Genomic DNA, 22,085 nt, shown 5'->3' on the forward strand with positions numbered 1-22,085 from the left:
CCATAATGAAAAATTCATATCTATCAAAGAAATTACTTTCAGAAAAAAAACTCCTCATTTGATTGGAGGTCTACATCAGGTCTATATATGGTAGTAATCCCAGGTCTTCATATTAAATATCAAGGGAGGAGATAGAATTTGAAAAATGGTTATTTTCGCGATAAATCGCCCTGGCGTCACAAAACCGAAGGTCAGAGGCAAAAATCATATGCGGTTTGGAGATGTCCCAAGTCACCTTATTAAGTGGTATGAATATCAAAGTCCTGTCCTTAAAGAATGGCTTTAGCCGGCCGGCCCCCTTAATATAGAACACAATTTTTAATATATGTAAAGTTATTTCAGTTTCTGATTCCCTCAAATTATGACTGTTGATAAAAATTTTCCATCCTGAATTAGTTTACACCAGGCAATGAAGTAATATAGTCTTGGAGAAAGTCAGGGATGTTTTATTTGTAAAAGCACCTTTGTTGTACGTAATTACATAGATGAATTTAGCTCTCCACTTTACAACTTTACCGTCTACCGTCTGTGTCAGTGAAGGTATAACAGATAGCAAAATTTAAAGGTTACCCCTTCTTTTTTCAAGTACTGATCTAAATTTGTACCATTCATATCCATATTTCTTTAAAAACTGCTCTCCTCTTTTCATAGTTGCTTCAAGTTACTTTTTTTTTTGTGGTATAGGGATGCAGATGCTTTCAAAAATTAGTTCAAGCCTATGAAAAAGTTTATGAGCTCTTCAGCATTTAGTGATTTTGTCTGTATTCTACAGTATTTGAATTAAGCTTTCAATACATATATGAAATATTTTAAACCTCAGATTAACCTGTCAGTTGTTACTTTGGTATTTTATCAGTTTTATTAATTTTTAATCAGTCTATGGGATTTTTAAAAAATTAAAGTCAGTATATACAAAAGGTGCATTTCCAAAGTGTTTTAACTTGCAGGCAGTTGAACACAACGTAAGTTTTAGTCTTTTTCAGTTGTCATACATAGATTTGTTTTGAGTTAACAGTTCTTTGTATCTTATGACTTTAAAATAAGATTTTATTGGCAATAACTTTGATTACTTAAAACTTAATGTTGCAAGAACAATTTTAATCTTCATATGTATACATTATGTGTGTTTTTATTTTCTTGGAGAGTGATTGAGTGTGATCTTATTATTTATTAATTACCTAAAATTTAAATGTTTGTGGAACAGTTTGCAGAATTCCAGCTTTACAGAGGTTAGATGATAACAATTATGGATTAGTAGTCAGAGGAAACTTAATTTTTGTTATTTTCTCCAAGAAGTTTACAAATTAAATTCCTCTTTGGGATTCTTCTTTTTTTCATTAATGTAAAGTGTGCTGATCTTTTTGAATAACCTGTGAAAATATTTTGGTTTAAACATTTTGTTACAAATATCATGTGATAATCTGGCAATTTATAGAAACTGCTTAAATTTAATTGAAAAGTAGATTCACTTGTGCATTGCATAGTTTTGATGTACAGTATTCATTTCATTCAGTGCAGAAAGCCTTTCCTTCATTATGCTCTCTCATCACAAACCCTTATTAGAAATTTTTAACTATAATTGTTAAATGAAGTATTTGTTCATCATATTACAGAATTCTGGATTCATAATTGTGGTATAGTTTTGAGTTTAATTTAGTAGATTCTCATTCTCATAATTATTTTATGCTGTCCACACAATTAAGCAACTACCCATGACATAGAATGAGTGTTTGATTAATTTGATAGCCTGGGAGAAGAGTACCAAGGTTTTTTTCCAGATTCCATATGTACTGAAGTAACCAGCCCCTGATTCAGTGTAATTTCTGATGACTTTTTTTTTTTTTTTTAAATCATGCTTATGTTTCACTGTTCACTAAAAGTTATTAGCATAGCAGAGTTAAGAAGAATTTTGAAATAGCCAGATAAATAAGGAAAGATTAAAAAGGTGCAACATATACTAATAGAAGTATTGAAGTTGTGTAAGAAGTCGTAGATGGATCATAGTGTTGGTACTATATTGGTTAACTTACTTATGGATGTTGATATGACAGGGATCAAGAGTGTTAATAATATTGAGTTTTTCTAACTTAAGAATCAGTCATTGAAGAGTTTACCAAAATGTATGAAAAGATCATAACAGCAAAAAAAGAAAAAATAGTACTATTTCAACATTAATAAACAAAGTTGGTCTACCTTCTTGTTAGTGCAATTAAGCAACCTTCAGTTTGTGTAATACTGGGAGTGTAGTCTGTAATTTTAAGCAGTGACCACTGATGGGTGCTGGATATCATTGGCATATATAGCTTCTGTGACATTGTGTAATGAAAAGGATCTGGGAAGTTGTGGGTTATGATAAAAATATACATTCTCAGTTAAATGCTTATTGGGTATTTGTTTGTTGAAGTATTTTAAGATAGTAATCTTATGCTCACTTAAGATATACAGTTGAATGTCATTCCATAGAAACAAAAATACATTGAGTTGAAAGTAATTCCAGGAGTAAGTTATAATGACGATCTAATAAATCTGATGAGCTGATATTAGATTGCATTTTGAATGATAAATGTCAAATCATTTTGAAATCAAAAGTGGAATGGTGGGTTTTCTCATTTACCAATGTCAACATCTTTAGAAAAAAATAATGGCTGTTAGCTGATATTTTTGTTACCTAGGAAATTGTGAAACTTGGTGGAAATTTTATTTACAGTTGAACACGGCAATGATCCAGTGTATTTTGTTGGTGTAGGTAGTTCTGATGTTTTAAGTAAATTTGAGCCTGATTAGCTTTGAGTATGGCCTAAACTATGTACACCATTGTGCTGTGACAGCAATAATAGACTAGTATCCACAATAGTGCATATAATTAAAGACTGTATGTAGCAGTAGAAACAATACATGTCAACAATACAGTGGTAGCTTTCAACTTATGCAGCACCATCTTCTTCAGCCAACTGCCTAATAGAATTTTATACAAAGAATGATGCAGTGTGAAATACAAAGAAAAGGTGTTTTTGCTTGTAAGCATGTATTATCAAAATGTAGTTACAGTTTGGCAGAAAAAACTTAGACAAAGCATGCATCTAGGAAATGTGGAAAAATCTCTAATAATAATAATGCTATAGTAATTTACTAGAGAAAACAAAAGCAGCTTAGTTGCAGCAGAAAACATTTTATAAAAATCCCATCCATATCCAGAAATGAGGAGTGCTTAAATCCGCAAACAATGAAAACATGCCAAAATTTTATGACAAATTTGTCAGGAAAGCAACAGGCACTAATGCTGAAGGTCATATTCAATCCTTATCACTTTACACCACTAATAAAAAACAACAGGAAAAAGGTACCAACTTCTATTTTTTGCAAGCAGATATGAGGAAATAATCATAAAAGACATTTTCATCAGACTTTGTACAAAATTTCATGAATTTTTAATAAGAAAGGCTCTTACATAATTTTAACCAGTTGGCTGAAGATAATAGTGATGCTTGCAGTGGAAAGCTACCATTTTGATGTTGGGATGTATTATTTTTAAGTAAAGTATTTAAATATTTACATTATTGTGGATATTCATTCCTAATAGTATGTCCTTAGTTTGTTTTAATAGATAAGAAACTATGAGAAGGGCCTCCATTTAAGATTTTATTTGTTCGTTCACTCCCTATTTCTTATAGTTTAGCCATGTTATGGTGTTCCTTGAATCTAAGACACTCCAATCACAAATTTAAACTGATATGTTATGGGATTTCAGTTTCCAGGAGGTAGCAGTTTCCTGTTATACAACTCTGCAGGTTTTTTTTTTTCTTTATTTGTGTAAGTTGCTTTTGCTTATTCAATTTTTTTTATCACAATGACTATTCAGTTGTACAGTCAGAACTGACAGGTTTTCCCATTCTCACCTGTCTTAGTTGCCAGTTGGGTCACCTTCCTTTGAATTCATTATCTTCACTGGATGGTTATAGATGTAATCATAACGATAAACTACTGTCATCATTTACCAAGATGTTCAATTTGGCATCATCAGTGTTCTTGACTGGTATAGTGAAGGAGCCTATAGCAAACTATCCTCTAGATCTTCATATTGCAAATGACAATTTGTTATTATTTATGGATTGTTCAGAACTTCGACTAGTAGTCAGAGTATCACGAAGCCCACTGGAACCATAGGCAGTCAATCCTTTGAGAAGTAGAGAAATATGAGATAGGTATCCAAGAGTTACTTTGCCTATTAACAGCTCTCAAGGTGACTTGAGGATGGTATATCTTCTTCAACCTCAGCCTGTCATCAAGCATCCCTCGTCTAGACATTGATAATTTCTAATGTAAGAGATGCCTGCTTGCTTGTTTCAGTACATCAACCTTCTGCCAGGATCTTTCATTTACCTAGACTCCAGCTTTGAGTATTCTGTCTTCCCAGTTCTGCCATCTCTTATATCTAAAGCAGGAACATGAGAAGGGAGTATATTTCCTCTCTACTGATCAGTCTTCTTGTGATAACACTGTTTCCAAAATATTTGTGCCATTGACCTCATAGGAGAAGGTTGCTTGCCCCACTTGCTGTCTCTTGGATGTTTCAGAAGGCTCCCGTATTGCTCTCTTCAGATGTACTTGAATTTTTAGCTCTTGGTTTTATTTGACCTAGGAAAGAAATGTTGCATCCATGAGCTAGGGAATTTAGTCCTTGCTCCTGAGATTTTCCAAATAAGGTACAAAACTGCAAGCATTCAGTAGAGGCAGGGTGGATTCTCCTTACCAGCAGAGTTTGTCCCTTCTTGTATCCAAGCTAGGAGACCTAGCAGAGGCCCTTCAAGGGAACCTCATATTTACTGATATTCTTTTAGTTCTTTAGAGGGTGTTTTCTCCCCGGAAAGGGTGGCAGTCCCCAGTTAATGGCAGGGGTTCAATTCCTGGCTGAGCGCCGCTAACCAAAAATCGTCAATAATGGGAACATCACAGTAATTATGGTAATAAATAGCATTTACCACATTGTAAGCATTGATTGGTGCCAATAAACCGCTTACCGATGCCAGTAAACTACTTACCGGTGCTGAAAATCACTTATCAACACCTACCAACCACCTGCCAACACCAATGAAACAGCTTACCAACACTGAAAATTGCTTACCTGTGCCAAAAATGTAGAGCCATGCATCTGTTTTCCCAGTGGTTAGCTGCATAAGTGTAGATTTTTTATGAACTGAATGAGAAGTATTTCTACTTTTGCCCTTTGGCATGGTCTTTATCTTAACACTGGTAGACATGGGAGGGACAGTGTTCATGCTGTTTTGGTGGTAAAGGTTGAAGATCGACAGAATTATTGGTCTTCAAAATTCATTTTAGCTGCTTGACCCTGCCTGTCTTATATGCTATTCAAGCTGAAATACAAATAATAGTTGGTTATGAACAAATAAAATTTGTTAAAATGAAAATGTTCTTGTACCAAACTATTTTATATAATGAGAGTGCGTGCATCCTTACCTCCCCGATGCTTGCAGCCTTGTACTATAGACTAAACTAAAAATAACTAGTTACCTGGTCCTGCTAGTTCATATACGTAATGCAAATGCATGCTGTAAACGAACTAACTTTTTTCTTTCGATGTACGATTGGAGTGTCTAGGATTTGTGGCAGACCACAATTGGGCTGCATTATAAATAATGGGTGTCTATGAAAGGTAAAATTTTATTTAAGATTTAATATATATTAAATTAATCATGTAGATTGTGGTAGACTTATGTATGCCTTAAATTATTATGATTTCTTGCTGTTATAGATGAGCAAGGTAAGTGCCAGGTATAATATCTTCCCCAGTGTTGTTTTGAAGTGCTCATTATAGTGCAATTCATGACTGAAAAACTTCTGCACATATACAGCACCTGGCTACCGATTCTTCGCTATGATGGTATCTCAGCGTTACATAGCACCAGTAGGATCAAACGCACTTGAAAATGAATTTTTTGGACGACGAGGCCCTAAGAAATTCACAAGGCAGGACTGGAAGAAATTGTCCAAAGAAGATAGGGAAAGAATGCAGAAGCGCATGGATGATGCTCGTGAGAAGATGTCTAGCTCATTTGAGAATCTACCACCCGAACTTTTCTTAGTTTTAAGGTATAAGTAGGGTTACCAATTTTCAAATATATACTTTTAAGCATGTGTACATAGTATATATTGTCTGTGGAATAATAATCTTGACACAAGTCTTGTAGTTTGCCAGAGATAAGAGTTGGATTACTTCAGTATAATATGGTTGTGTGTACTTGGTAAGATTTCAGTATGTATTCTGAATAGCAGTATGTGTATGCCTGGCTTTAGTATCTTGTGATAGTGCCCTTAGGGATTATATACATTGTTTTTTACCTTCCTTTTTAGGCACTGGTTGCTTAAACCTGGAATACAGAGTTATTGATTTTCAATAGGAATATATGAATGTTTTATTCATCTAGGGAATAAAACTTACTTAACATTCAGTTCATTTGTTCTTGTCAGAACTATTACATTGCTGGTATCTTTGTGTTGGACATATTCTTCTACTCCATACTGGCCTTCTTATTTGTGTACTGTCTTATAATGGTAATGAGTGGCATCTAATGTCTATAAGCATTTTTCATAAGTCAAGGAAAGGAAGCTTTTATGTACTTATGTCTGTAATGGTGTAATTGTCTTTTCTTTTTTATATGGATATTCACATAGCTTTTTGTTATCTAATACCACTGCAACAATTACTAATATCAAGTTCAGGGTTATACTCGGCCATTGAGTTTTATTCTTTGATTTATTTCAGCTTCAGGCTATAGATTGTTTTCCATTGCTCTCGTCCAGCGATATGTCTCACCACCTGGAGGCTTTGTTAGGGATGTCTTTGACTTGTTTTATGATGAAAAGGGGCCAAAGTACATATCTCATGCTGACTTTCATAAGCTACCAGAAGAGGAGAAGAAAGAAGTCAGGAGACAGGTCATGGAAGTTCATGACCGAGTCTTGGATGTCTTCCAAAATATACCTTCTGATCTCTTTCTGATTCTTAGGTAGGGTTAATTATAGTTGCCTTCTAGAATGCTGTTTAATGAAGAGTGCTTTGCTTTCAGAATCTCATGCATATGCTGCTTTTTTACATTACGTATATGGCAGTCACAAAAAAACTGGTTTGTGAAAGAGACAAAGCACATTCAGCACGTTGTAGTGAAATTTTATAGATTTTATAAGTTATTCAGGACTTTTTTTATTTTGTTCATTCAGCAAAATTTTATTTACCTGTTATAAAGCTGTCTGATAGTGGCTAGAGTATGATTACTGGAAAAGTCACCACAGGACTATGCAGCAATTGAAAAATGTTGCTAAATACATTCAATAGCTGTCTCTCTCCAGATGACTAAACTTGGCTGCATATTGATGAAGTTTCATAATTTTTTTTTTTTTTACCAAAATATCATTAATATCAACCAACAGCATTTTATTTGGAGAGAATCACCTCATAAATCTTCACCAGATTTATTCAGAATCTGGTCACCCATTGTTTACTTTGATTTTGGTTTTTTGTTTCTTGGAAAGGTGTTGATGGATTTCATTCAGATTTGGGGAATGGTTGGCCATGAGCAAAGAAAAACTCATCAGATTTTGAGAAGGCTCCAAATGCAAATTCAGATTATTTTCTCATTCCTTCAACTTTGGTGGAGGAATGGTCTGTGAAAGCACTCTAGTTCATCTCCTGTCTTCAATTGAAATTAAACAAATCCTAGTTATTAATAGCATATAATTGTCAGTGACTGTACTTATTTATCTATATTATTTTGTGAAAATATTGTTTCAAAACTTTTTTGTAGCCTACTTAATTATTGATGTGGTGAGTTTCATCATTCAAATTATGAAGTTAAGTTCTAACTTTATATATTGAGCATAAAGAATAGACAGAAAGTTTTATCTTTATATACAAAATTATATACAAAATAAATAAAAAGAATAGATAGAAAGTATTAAGAACAAACTGATTTTGCAGTCATTGAACTGCTTCAATATTTCCAAAACAAATGTTCACAACAATCACATATAGCTAATTTTGATCATTCTAGTCATTCTTTGAGAAAGCCTAAGAGTTATCGCATATTCTGGAGTGCTCGTTTGTTACCTAACATACTCTTTGTGTTGTAGTGTGAAAGAACTTTCGGAATACATTGAGAATTGGACGTGGATAAGAACTATTGAATATGTTATAAACTAATGGATACTGTACTCATATTGCATGCAGATTAATGTTGTACTATTTTAAGCCATCATTTTAATTGAAACTAAGAACTTTGGCAGCTTAGCCAACTGATCAGCATGTTAGAATAATTACCTTATCAATGTGTTGTATCCAGATGAGTATACAGCATACTCTATTCTGTAGCCTGTAACAAAACATCAGCTTTTTTAATTTGCCAAACCTAGTCCATTCTTGCATAATAACTACAGTAAACTACAAAAACTAAGTCATCCAATGGAACACCAGGCTTATTACCTGAAAAAATCAGAAAGCCAACTTCTCCTTAAAGAATGTCATCCACAGATATTGTTTAAACATACATAACACTATTCCATCAGTTGGAAATTATATTTCTGGCGTTCCTCAGCCCCTAAAGAAAAACCAGGAACTACAATTTATCAGCATGAAAGGTAACCAACAATATGCTTTTTAACCGGATCCAGCTAGGCGCTAGAAATTATCCTATTGTTAAGACCTCAGGTTTATAGCTATGAAAAATACAAATTGTCTTAGAAAATTTGTCATTTTTAGAAAAAGAATTGGCTGTAAAATCTGTTGAAAGCAAAATTGCTTTCATAATTGTTATTAGAAACAAAATCGGCCAAGTAAGAAATGTAACTTAAGTTGTCTACAAATTTTGAAAGAGACTTGAATGCCCACAGTGCAATTTGAGAACTCATTTGTTATACAGCTGATAAAGCTGGACTTAATGTTGAAAAGCTAGTTAATATGAATGAGCATTTGTGTCTGAATGATAGCAAAATGCATTCCTATTTAACTATCTAAAATACAGGGAATCTTTTCTGCTGTATTGTTGACAGGTTTGATGGGAACCTATTGGATGATCTGTATAGCAGTTGGATAAAGTTGTGCTCACCAGTCATTCTCAGAATTCCACAGTGGTAGTTTTTTCACTTTATTTCTTATCAGCATATATCTGGTTTTACTGGAAGAAAATAGTTCAAGTGGTTTTAATTTAGAAAAAGAATTGTAGTATTGGTCTTCTGAAACTTCGTGCAGTAATTGTCTTTTATTTGAATTCTTTAAATGAAGAAAATTCCTGAGGTTATGTTTGTATTTTATATCCAAGCTGTTTGTAAAGCTTGGTAAAGGTGGTTAACATACTCCCTTGTATGTAAGTATATTCTTGTGATGCAATCATGATGAATTATGACTGGTATAACACAATTACAAGTCTAGGAATTGCTGTTATTAGTAGTGCCATATCAGTATAGGAAAACCAGTCATTAAGTTGTTAGAAAAGATTCTTTAGAATGATCTTGATCATTTATGTACCTTCTGCCTGTGCACATGCTTTTGTTGCCTTTTATTTTTACTCAGGGCACTGCTTTTGCTTGTGTATGCTTGTTTTTGCTGCTTTCTTCCATGGTTATTTTTCACCTGTACTTTGCAAGAGTAGTTCCATAAGAAAATCAATTTTCTTTGAAGACTTGCAGTTTGTACATGAACACATTATTATGTGACACAGTGGTGCTGGAAAGTTTTTTATGCAATTCACATCCAGAATACTAACACCACTGTCGATACAGTAACTTTTCTCTCAACCACAGACATACCACATTGGATACTGAGGACCAGTATAATACATAAATAATGAGATATTGGAACTTCTCTTTGCTTCAATTTTGACTTTTCATCCGAATAACAAGTCCTTTAGTGGCGAACCTTACAGGAGAGTAATAATGATGGTAATATATCTGCCACACCTCCAAAATATATTCTTTTGCCCAACTGCCATTAGAACTTTCATGTTGTTACGCATAAAATTGTGTTGCCATATTGGAAAGAAGGCCATAGGAAACTTTCAGACCTCACTTAACCTGGATTCATTTTGACTCCGAATTTGGGAATAGTAATTGATTAAAATTTTGGTCTTGAAAAAAGTAAAAAAATATTATGCCTGAAACTAGAAGATTACTCATAACCAAGATGTCCTTCTGAGGAATAAAAGAGAATGATGTATGTTGAAACCACTACAGATATCTAATCTGAAAACCACATTGTGTGACAGTAACCAAAATTGATTATGTAAACATATAGGTTACTAGGTACGATGCCATGAATGGTGTTCAGGGAGCATAGTACACTTAAACCTCTTTAAACTAAAGTTGATTTAAGACTAATACATTAAGAGCATGCTAACACAGAAATGCGTCATTTTCAGTGCATTGTATAATAATGATTACTGGCATTGCAGAATAAACCAATTTTAAATGACTTGTTAATAAAAACTCAACGTTACGCATACATGTATACGTAACCTTTGAAAATGTACTATTTGCAAGTCTGAGTAAACTTACAGGTCATAATATCATACATTTGTGAAGAACTTGAAAGTTAACTTCTGCACTAGCAGTAACTTTAATTAATGTTTGGTATATTATTAAATACAACATTTTACACATTGTTTTCACATGTTTGAGGGTGTGTCTTACATTTTCCACCACCATCAAAGAAAGTGTATATATTTAGAAGATAATTTGTCGAGTACAAAGTTTGTTTTTATTTCTGAGTGTCTTTTTTTCTTATAGATTATTACTTTTTACTTTTAAACGACTAAGTTTTTTAAGTTAGGTACAGTAATTGGGTTGTTATTGACTATCATAAATATAGGAAAAACTCTGCTAGATTGAAAGTAAATTTTTTATATGTGTTTTTAGGTCATGGATGATAATTGCAGTGGTGTAACTAGAAATGTTATTACCTACTGTAATCTTATAAATTACAAGTTGGGATTTTTAATATGTAGTTCCATAGTTCAATTTGTCATAAGCAAATAGGAGAACAAGTAAATTAAGAGTTAGAGCATTTTATTAGTTATGCAGTATGTGGAAGTTTTTCAGTTGTTGATACATAAGAAGATTGTTTCGTTTTTTCAAGATTAATATAAAATATGCTGAACTAAATATTTCATTATTGAGGCTGATTTATGAATGAATAAGCTTGAAATCTAAATGAAGTTTTTTTGTTAGATGTGTCGTCTTATAACCAGCCTTGCTAAACTAACATGGTTTTATTGCGGCGCACAAACCAATTTCATTGGCTAGCTGTACAGATCAGTTGATAAAAGTGGAAGATTAATCATTTACTGTTGAGAGAGCCTGTCCCATTAGGGTGAAGATCCTCTAAATTTCACACACCTAACAGTTGGCACTATGAGGCCTGAATTGCTCACTCACGCTTCTGGCTCTTGGAACTCGTTGCCACTTGCACCAGACCCCTGTAAGGTCTGTAGCAAATATCAGTAATTGTGTATGTGTGCTTTTGTTGCTAAGGTTAGATTCATATTTATTTTGTGTTACATGTGTATAGAAACACAAACCAGAGTTTGTGCTTATTCAAGGCATTAGTTTGTATGTACAAAACAAATAAAAAGAAAAAACTATTCCACCTCTTAAATACAGTACTGTGAGTTATTAAAGCAGCTGCAGTAAGCACGGAAAATAAATAAAATATTACAACAACCAACAGATGTGATATGAACCCCCACAACCTCTGCCTTTAGTATTGGGCAGTATGTCATCATTAAGCTATCTGAGCACAAATATAGTGTAAGATATATATTTTGTAAAAGATATAATATTTCTAAAGCACAGAATCATTATAATAACTACCCAAAAGTTCATTCTAAAGTTTTGGCTTTTTAGATCCAGGATTTCTTGATTTGTTTGCCTGTCTACCTAGTGTCAAAATATATATTTTACACTGTAGATATTGTGCTGCAAACCCAAAAACATGTAAATTTTAATATTTTGCAATGTTAATTGATTCTCTGTTCTTTATTTTTATTGCTCAGTACTAATGTTTGCACATTATGTTCCTGTTATTTTTTCCAAATTTATGATGACAATAACAGTTCTTACCTCCAGTTTGCCTTTACCCACCAACTGTGTAGGTGGCTTATTGTAAAACTTTTTATATACAGATAGTACATGTCTTGGGTGCTACAGCGCCAGTTATAATGACCATAAGTCAATTGGTTTTATAACCAAATGGAAAATTTAATGATGGATGTTGAAAAATTAATTCTGCTGTATTTTCCATTCATAATATCTCAAATAAATGTACGTACTATGCATATGTGATTCATATTTAGGGAATGTTTCAAGACTGTATCACTTCATTGTCTATAACTTATCTCAACTTGAGTCAGATATAAATTGTCAGATTTTCATATTGAGTACACTCATGGTTTTAATTATCAAGAATCCAATGTCTTGCTCCTATAAATGTCTTGACACTTGAACTGTTCTTTAAGATCTCATTTACACAGAATTTTTTTTTCACAAACTTCCAGACTACTTACTGTTTGCGGAAATGCTCATGCAACGCCCAGTTGGAACCAGAGGCTTAAAAGCCATAGCAAATGTTTTAAGTGTACCTGAATTAGACTATATGCAGGAGATGGCAGCTAACAGATTTGATAAAATTAATGATGTTCTTCGTGATTTGCCTCGCCCAATGTTATTGCTGATACGGTAAGATTCAGCGTTTTTTAAAGTAGAAGCACGGCGCCATCTTCATTGTGACAAATACCTAAGAGAATTTATTACTTTAAAATGACATAGTAATTGAGGAATTTGACAATGAAAACTTTATATGCCAATATTAAATAATGAATGGCCAAAACTTCCACATACTGCATGGTATGTTTTAATGAAAGTTGTATACATAATATTCATTTGTACCTAACAGGAGTTGAAATATTTGTTAACCCTCTTACGCCGACTGGACGTATTTTACGTCGACATTTTTTGTCTCCCGTGTGCCGACTGGACGTATTTTACGTCGACTTACAAAAGTTTTTTTTAAAATTCACGAAAAATACTTATAGGCCTACCAGCCTAAAACTTTTGAATCACGTGCCTTGGGGGATGCTGGGAGTTCACGGATCAAGGTGTTGTTTTGTTTACAATCGTTACGCAGGCGCGCAAGCGCGAATTTCTTTCTTGCCGCACTAAAAAGTATCTGTGACACATCTCGGAAATTATTTCATCACTTTGACATAATTTTTGTACCATTGTAAATTAGCCGTTACATGAAGTATTATATATGAAATTGTGCGCATTTTTATGTAGAATACAACAATAAAATACTCATGATTATAGCTTTTATCAGTTTTGAGATATTTTCATATAAATAACGATAATTGCCAAACTTTCAACCTTCGGTCAACTTTGACTCTACCGAAATGGTCGAAAAACGCAATTGTAAGCTAAAACTCTTATATTTTATTAATATGCAATCATTTACCTTAATTTTGCAACTAATTTGAAGTCTCTAGCACAATATTTCGATTTATGGTGAATTTATGAAAAAACTTTTTCCTTACGTCCGCGCAATAACTCTTCCGAAAAAAATTATACATGCGATTGTGGTAATGTTTGCACCATTTTAAAATTAGCCGTTATATAAAGTTTTATATATGGAAATGTGCACAATTTCATGCACAATACAACTAAAAACAACCCATGGTTGTAGCTTCTATCAGTTTTGAGATATTTTCATATAAATAACGATAATTGCCAAAATTTCAACCTTCGGTCAACTTTGACTCTACCGAAATGGTCGAAAAACGCAATTGTAAGCTAAAACGCTTATATTCTAGTAATATTCAAGCATTTACCTTCCTTTTGCAACAAATTGGAAGTCTCTAGCACAATATTTCGATTTATGGTGAATTTATGAAAAAAAATAACATTTTCTTTACGTCCACGTGGTAACTCTTCCGAAAAAATCATACGTGCGAGTTGTTGAAATAATGTTTGTTTGCAACCATTTTTTTAAAATTAGCCCCCGTTTTTTACCAATAAAGGTTTAATTAAGTTTTGTTTATAATTTTTTATTTTTGAAAATGGTTGCGCAAATTTTTTTTTCCATGTAGAATCAACGAAAAATAATTGAAGGTTGTAGCTAGCTTTTCTCATTTTTGGAATATTTGCATATAAATCACGATAAATAGAAAAAAAACCACGTTCGGTCAACTTTGACTCTACCGAAATGGTCGAAAAACGCAATTGTAAGCTAAAACTCTTACAGTCTAGTAATATTCAGTCATTTATCTTCTTCTTGAAACAAACTCGAAGTCTCTAGCAAAATATTTAGATTTATGGTGAATTTAAAAAAAAATCTTTCCTTCCCTTTCATATTAGGCATTTCATAGAGTTTTATATATGAAAATGTGCGCAATTTCATGTAGAATAAAACGAAAAATATTTGAAGGTTGTAGCTTTTCTTATTTCCGAAATAATTGCATATAAAAAATATATATATAAAAAAATTCAACATTTGGTCAACTTTAACTCGTCAGATATGGTCGAAAACTGCAATTGTAAGCTAATACTCTTACAGTATAGTAATATTCAATCATTTGTCTTCATTTTGAAAGAAATTGGAAGTCTCTAGGACAATATTTAGATTTATGGTGAATTTTTGAAAAAAATATTTGTTTACGTCCGCTCGTTACGAATTCATGCATTATTTTGTGATAATATTTTCTCTGTGTTGCTTTTATCGTTTTACAATGTGTTATATACCAAAATGATCGCAATTTAGTGTACATTACAACAAGAAAAAAGTAACTTGTTACCTTTAACCGTTTTACGCACAGCGCGATTTGAATACAATTATATATGAAATTTTGTTTTTGCGCTATCATATATCGCATTATTTATATATGATAATTTTTTTCATTTCTGATGGTTGCATACTAAACTTCAGGCAATGACAAAAAAAAGGAGCCAAAAATGAACTCTTAATCTTGAAAACTAAGCGCGCTGTGATTTTTTGAAAAAAATATTTTTTCCGCTTCCGCGCTCACTCCGAAACCCCTCCGGCATACGGGAGACAATTTTTTATTTACCGCTCCGGCGTAAGAGGGTTAAGTTTTGCATATTTTGTAGGCATGTTTGATTTTCTAAACAAATCATAGAGTTCAGAAGTGTTGGGAGGGTATGAAAATGTTTACAGTTCTATATTGGTAACTTTCATCTTATTGCTCCTCCATTATCTTATAGGATTCTGTTATTACATATATGCATTCACTTCAGCTATTATGACCAATGTTCTGGAAGTGGAATATTGAAATTCTGTTGTAGTAATTATTTTGCAACAATAATCAGCATGTTGCTAGGAATGCAAAAAGATAAAAAACAAGGTGAAGATTGTCAGTTTTATATTTTTTATTGAAGATTTATTGTTTGATTGTTTATTTCATATTGATGTAAAACAGTATTAGCTAACGTGAAATATGCCTGATAACACAAAAGTCTTACATGAATGCAAACCATGATTTTACATGTACCTTCAAATAACTAGTCAAGGATGATGATGTGGCATCCAAAAATGAAATATGTAACCAATGACATATTTGACAGTGGTTCACTTATAGGTGAACAGTTTCAGTGTTCTGGACTTCAAAAACGAAGTGCTATGCTCATCTAAGCTACTGTTCTCACTTTTGGCTTTTATGGCCTTTTGTCAGGACACAGTAGTCACTTTTTTGTACAATAAATGTTTTTTCCTTTATAAACTTATTTTTTGTGTTAGTGTTTATAATTTTTCTTGATTTAATAATAGTAATAATGATGAGAGGAAAACTTTGGATTTCTGTTTGAATCTAGTTTATATACATTAGCATACTTATGACTGCTTATATGACTGCTTACATTTTATTTTATAATTTCATTTTTTATTTACAGTGTTCCCCCTATTTGCAGGGGATGCATACCAGACACCCCCCCCCCCCCCCCCCCCCCCCCCCCCCCCCCCCCCCCCACCCCCCCAAACCCCCCCCCCCCCCCACCGGCAAATAGCTAGAATCTGTGAATAGTGTAAACCCGTTTAAAAATGCTTAAAACTACCTATGTATTTTGTTTTTTAAAACTCAATAAAAAAAAACCACTAATAATGTCTATACCTGGTTTTTTTTATCAGTTTTATCACAAAAAGTGCATTTTATGATGAAATTGATAAAAAAAACAGGACTTTGTGGATATTTCTTGGAAAAATACCACGTATAGGTGAATTTTCCTTGAATAATGGGGTATGTATATGTTCCAAAGAGAAATCTGTGAATACGTGAGTCTACAAAGCCGGAGTCCGCGAATGGGGGGGGCCCACTGTAGTTTAAATAATTGAGGTGTGCCTTGGTTTCAGTGGAAAGATTTGTACGTACATTAATGTATTCCTGGAAGTGGAGCTGTGTGATACGCTTACAAACCCAAATCTATCTAATTGGGTTGGGATCTATGATCCCCTTGAAAAAATGAAACATACAGCATGACAGGGAAGGAAAGTGCGACTGCACATCTGTTGAAAGCTAGGAGAGTAAATGGCTTTTGCACAAGTCCAGTATTTAACAAAAGGAGATGGAGAAACTGCATTGACATGGCATGAGATGAAAGAAGCACTTGGAAAGGGCTCAATAAAACAGAAGCTCCAGCCAGCGTTTAAACCGAGAAGAAATAATAGCATAACTCATCGCATTTGCTTGTGGCATTCACAGGCTGTGAAAGGGAGTGTACTGTGGTTGGCCAGTAGGCAGTGGCTACAAAGAGTGAAGAGAAGTAAGCCGAAGTTTCAGTTTGAAGATATTGCCCCTCATGTCACAGAGACATTCCTCTCTCTTTGAAAAAGTGAGATCAATAGGATGTGGAGACCTGAGTGGAGAACAGGAAAATGTTGATGTAAGTCAGTTCATCACTGGATATTATTGTCCAATAACTTGAGTAACCCCTAGAACATAAGGCCAACAGGTGTGGATGTACTTGGTAGGAGGGTTTTTCCCTGGAAACATGGGAAAGTCTGCAACTGAAGGGAAGGGATCCATCTGGTCAGTTCAAGCTTTTCATATAGGAGGAAGCCCAACTCTACCACCCACTTTTGAATTCCCTTTCTAAGTAAACATACTCTCAGACCGGAACTACCAATGGTGTAGGCAGGCTGGTAAAAGGATGGGCATGCACATATTAAAAGCTTCAGTTTGTACATCTACTGGGGGAGTTGGATGCTACTTTGTCTGGGTCAGACTGGTAAGGGTATTCCTATGTCCTTCCATCACACAACTCGCTAGGCAGCCAACACTGGCCCTGACATAAATGTGTTGAGGGACTTGTGGGTGACATCCCCGATGTAGAATGCTGTGAAAGTGGTCCATCTCTTCCAGACTACTGCCTTCATCACCTGCAAGACGGAGTGGTTCTTCGAAAGGTGACTGCTAGATTCAGCATCTTGTCAGCGAACTCGGGCACAAATGAAATTGACTGGGACTTCTACCTTCTGAGTGGGAGACTAGATAGGAAAGGCCATGTACCCTCCCCCACCCTCTTAGCTGAGGCTAAGGCCAGCAGAAAAACTGTCTTGAGTGTCAGGCCTCTTATCTAATGATTTCTTCATTGGTTTGTGGTTGGGCTCTTCAAGGCTCTTATTACTTCCTGTTACTTCCCACTCGGGGCTTCCCTGAGTGGATAGGACTGTTCCAAGCTCTTATTCAGCATAGGTATTTCCCTTGACTGATAGGTTGACCTCCTTCAGCCGGAAGACTTGAGTAAAGTCGGCTCTGTACCTTGCACCCCTGAAACTGAGAGGCCCTTTTGTCTCTGGTAGACAAGGAAGCTTGCTACCCATTTATGAGAGGTTTCAAGTGGAAAGTGGCCTGGTTGTGATTGCACGCAAGATATGCAATGATTCTTGACTTCTTCCTCTAATATTTTTAAAAATATCATGGCTTCATAAAATATTTGATAAAAAAATATGTATTATAAATATTTTCATCATGCAGTTTGTTTGGCCTAAAGCTACCCACATTCCTTCCATCCTCTGCACATTGGGGGGCTGAAACATGCGACAGAGATGGAGATGTTCCCCCTCTCCATTTTCTCTGCACCTACTGCATGAAGGGTGAGGATCCATAGACACCGACATCAAGAATCTCGAACAAGTAAACACACTCATTCTGGGAGATTTCCTTTCTTTCTTGCAAAATCCCAAAGAAAGTTCTGTTGGTGAAGCAAAATTCTCCATGATCTCACCACTTACTCAAACCTACCAGATCACACACACCAAGAGCACCCAGAGAAAAGGCAGCAAAGAAAGATAGGAAAAAACAGGCAAACTAAACCAGCTTTAAGAGATATAGAGCAATCATATCCTCTCTTAAAGTTGGTAAGAAAGTAACTAGTAAGGTCATGGGATGACCAGGGCATTGTAGGAATTACCAATACCCCTTAGTAGGTACAGATGCCAATAGTCCCTGGATCACAATTTTTTTTTCTTTCTTTCTTTCTTTCTTTATTGTACCAGATTTCCCATTGGCCCTTGGAATATTTTCCTAATGTTAAGACCTCAGGTTTGTTAGTTATGAAAAATACAAATTGATTAAAAATTTGTCATTTTCTCCTTTATATACATTGTACATTGTCCTTGACCAGTTCAGATTGTTACTTGACACCAACAACTGTCCTCTCAACAGGAACGTAAATACCATCCGTGCTATTACCACTGACCATGGTAACGTGGTAGATCGCTATACTCTTATGGCACGATCAGCCACTAGAGGAGCATTTGTTGAACCCAATGCTCCACTAAAGCAAAGACTTCGAGGCCATTGGGAGCAGTTTTACTTTGATTATAATCTCAAGTAAGCTCAAATTGTATTTGTTTATTTTAGAATCCTGTAGGAACCTTTTCTGTTAATTATTGCAAATAGATTTAAATTACATGTCCATGTTACATAATTATTGTATTTCTATATGATAATTCTTGTAATTTTGTAAAATATCCCTAGTATTACTTTGAATAATTCTCAGTATTTTTTCAGGAACTTACTGAACTTACAAAAAAATTCTTAATGGTATTATATTTTTATTACAGGAAAGAAGCTGTAAAGATGTGGTTGATAAGGAAAGTCTTTTATATACTGTACCTTCTTGGGCAAGCACCAGACATATCTGAGGCCATAAGCTGAATTTGAAGCAAATTTTTAGCATGGTACCATAATTTATCTATACTGATATTTTTTAAAGGCTAATTAATCAGTATACAAGGTGGAAGAACTTGCGAGGTAAGGCATATGACAGTTATTTAGTTTTTGAAATTGTAAATTTTGAACTGTTGCAAGTTTATAAAGTACATGTTTTTTTTTAATTACTCGTTCAAAAAAAAGGAAATTGAACATTGCTATTATCAGCTTTGAAACATGGTGTTGGCCCTTTTCTTATGTAATGTGCTTCAAAGAGATAAAACACCAAAAGGGACAAAGCTGTTTACTACCAGGCATGAAAGTTGATCATTTTTTCCATTGTTCCACATGCAGTTTTTAGTTGAAAAATATTGTTTAAGCCCATAATCATTTCTTTCTAGATCCTTTGAAATTTTATCTTAGAGTTGAAGCATAAGTAAAATTAAATATTTTGATGGTATAAGTTTTTATTTTTGCCATAAATAATGGGGATATTCATAAATTGTAACAAACTTGCCAGTCAGGAATCTGTTATAATGTACTGGAATTTTCACTTTTTTTTTGGAAGTGCATTGCTGGCAGGAAAATATTTTGTTGTTACCTGTATCAGTAAGTTGATAAACTGATTACAATTCAAGTTTGTTTTGCATAGTATATAGTTTTCTTAAAATGAAAAATTTATTGATAATGCTGTACTTATTTTTAGAAGGTTCTTTCACAAAATGTGTTATAACTTCTATTGTATAGTATATTTGTATAACTCTTTTCATAAGTAAATTGTACATAGACCAATGATTTTTTTCCTAAATATCCTGATTTATAAGAAATTAACGGATTAAAAATACAGTGAATGGATCTACTTTATGACAATGCAGAAATATTTAAATGAACTATTTTAAGGACAGTTTTCAAGATTAGAACCTTAAATTTCCTTTTATGGTTTCAGAGAGATTTTATGAAACATTACATTCAATTACATTAAAGTGAAAGAGAAAAGTATTATCAATGCAGTAAAAAGGATTACATATTGGATTACTATTATGACTATACGAGCACCATGGAAGCTTGCTTTTAGAATTTTACATGTGACAAAAAAAAAGGTTTAAATTAAAATGTAAAACTTCTGTAAAAATCTCCTTAGTTTTAAATCAAAATTTAAAAATACTGTTCTGTAAAAATATGCTATTTTCAAAAATATTGTTTTAAAACATTAAAAATTATATGCCATAACTGCTCATATTGCATGGCCTGTTTATGGACCTAATATACAGTACCCACAACCTCTTTAGTCATTAAAACTTCATCTAAACATCAGCAACCAACTTTTGGGTCAGAAAAAGGCACGCACTTCTTTGCAGATGAACTCCAAGCAAGATTCATGGGACAACTGAAATTCGCTTTACTACCATCAGAGCACATCATGTACACCTGAAAACATACAGTGATTAATATCAGTTAATAAGATAAATATCCATCTCATTGTATAGAAATGTAATAATATTATGTCAGCTGATTTTTAAAAACTTCTTCAGCATTTTCTCATTTCTAAAAGTATATACTTACGGTGCCAGTTGCAGAAGTACACACATATGTTGCAGTTCCACCACACACTGGTAAAGATGGTTTAGTGCACTGACTCTGACTTGCCCAGTTGCAGTTCTGTAAATAATTTATTAATTACTGAGGACTGTGATGAAATGTCAAATAATGAAAAAAAGGCTAATTTTCTAATAAAGTATTTTTCATAGCTAACAAACCTGAGGTCTTAATAATAAGATAATCTTCTTGCTCCAGCTGGAAACCAGTTAAAAATGACTGTCAATTTAAAAATGACAAAGTCAAACCGTCGAAACGACAAGAAAAACCCTCCCGAGAAGGAAGAGTAGAAACTGCGATGCTCCCTCTTCTTGTAAAACATCTTCCACTGCGACTTAGATCAGGCATGACATTCCAGGCAGGGATTAGTACTAGTACAAAAATTAGATTGGCACCTACTGCAAGTCGTATGGGGATCTGTAATTAACGCAGCCAAAAATCTGGAGCATGGAAAACCCTGAAGGCCCGGACACATGCATTCACAAGGCCGTGAAGACTCCATGACAAACACAATCACTCATAGGCACAACTGAAAATATAAAGAATCACAGGCAAACAAAGAAACTGACTTGGAAGGAGAGCTTAGTGTCTACTCTCCAAGGTGGTCAAAGAAAGACTAACGTGTCATGAGATACTGTGCTTGGTCGACGACCAGCTTCCACCTTGTATACGCAAGAGTTGCCAGATTCCACAGATTCCTTGCTTTACAATCTTTGATTGTTTTAACCAGTTTCCAGCATTTGCAAGAAGATTTATCCTATTGTTAACACCGAAGGTTTGTTCCACATATGAACAAACAATCAAAGATTGTAAAACAAGGAATCTGTGGCATCCGGGAACTCTTACATATACGAGGTGGAAGCTGGTCACCGACCAGGCATAGAACCTGGTGGTTAAGACATTTAGTTGTCCCTCAAATTTCTTTGGGGCTAAAATCCCCATACGTTGGGCTAGGCTGTCGGTGCTAATTGGAGGTTTTGGTGAAAATGGTGCCAGTAAACTAAACTAAGAAAACCTCAAAGTACTGTAGATATTACCTAATACAGTGGTCTCCCCGTATTCGCGGGGGATGCGTACCAGACCCCCCCACGAATAGTTAGAATCCGCAAATGTTTGGAACCCCTATAAAAACGCTAAAAACACCCTATTTTGTTAGTTAAAACTTAAGAAAAACCACTAAAAATTTTCATACTTGGTTTTTTTAATAGTTTTATCACAAAAAGTGCATTTTATGATGAAATTGATAACAAAAACCAGGAATTTGTGGAT

At 34.1% G+C, this 22,085-nt stretch overlaps 2 protein-coding genes across 2 annotated transcripts in view; one reads left to right on the forward strand and one right to left on the reverse strand.

Annotated features, from left to right (window-relative positions):
* The window catches only part of LOC135200379 (uncharacterized aarF domain-containing protein kinase 5-like), a 46,109-nt gene extending 26,097 nt beyond the window's left edge, over nt 1-20,012 (forward strand). Inside the window, exons 4-6 of the mRNA XM_064228994.1 lie at nt 6,782-7,025; nt 18,732-18,899; nt 19,133-20,012. Coding sequence (XP_064085064.1) covers nt 6,782-7,025; nt 18,732-18,899; nt 19,133-19,226 — 506 coding nt within the window. The 3' untranslated portion in view covers nt 19,227-20,012. The remainder of the gene's footprint in view (nt 1-6,781; nt 7,026-18,731; nt 18,900-19,132) is intronic.
* LOC135200375 (probable chitinase 10) overlaps nt 19,948-22,085 on the reverse strand; it is a 73,411-nt gene continuing 71,273 nt past the window's right edge. The window contains exons 22-23 of the mRNA XM_064228991.1: nt 20,784-20,879; nt 19,948-20,648 (exon numbers count right to left, since the gene is read on the reverse strand). Of these exons, the coding sequence (XP_064085061.1) occupies nt 20,532-20,648; nt 20,784-20,879 (213 nt within the window). The 3' untranslated portion in view covers nt 19,948-20,531. The remainder of the gene's footprint in view (nt 20,649-20,783; nt 20,880-22,085) is intronic.

This window comes from Macrobrachium nipponense, chromosome 26 (genome assembly GCF_015104395.2).
Source record: "Macrobrachium nipponense isolate FS-2020 chromosome 26, ASM1510439v2, whole genome shotgun sequence".
In the NCBI taxonomy this organism is placed as follows: Eukaryota; Metazoa; Arthropoda; class Malacostraca; order Decapoda; family Palaemonidae; genus Macrobrachium; species Macrobrachium nipponense.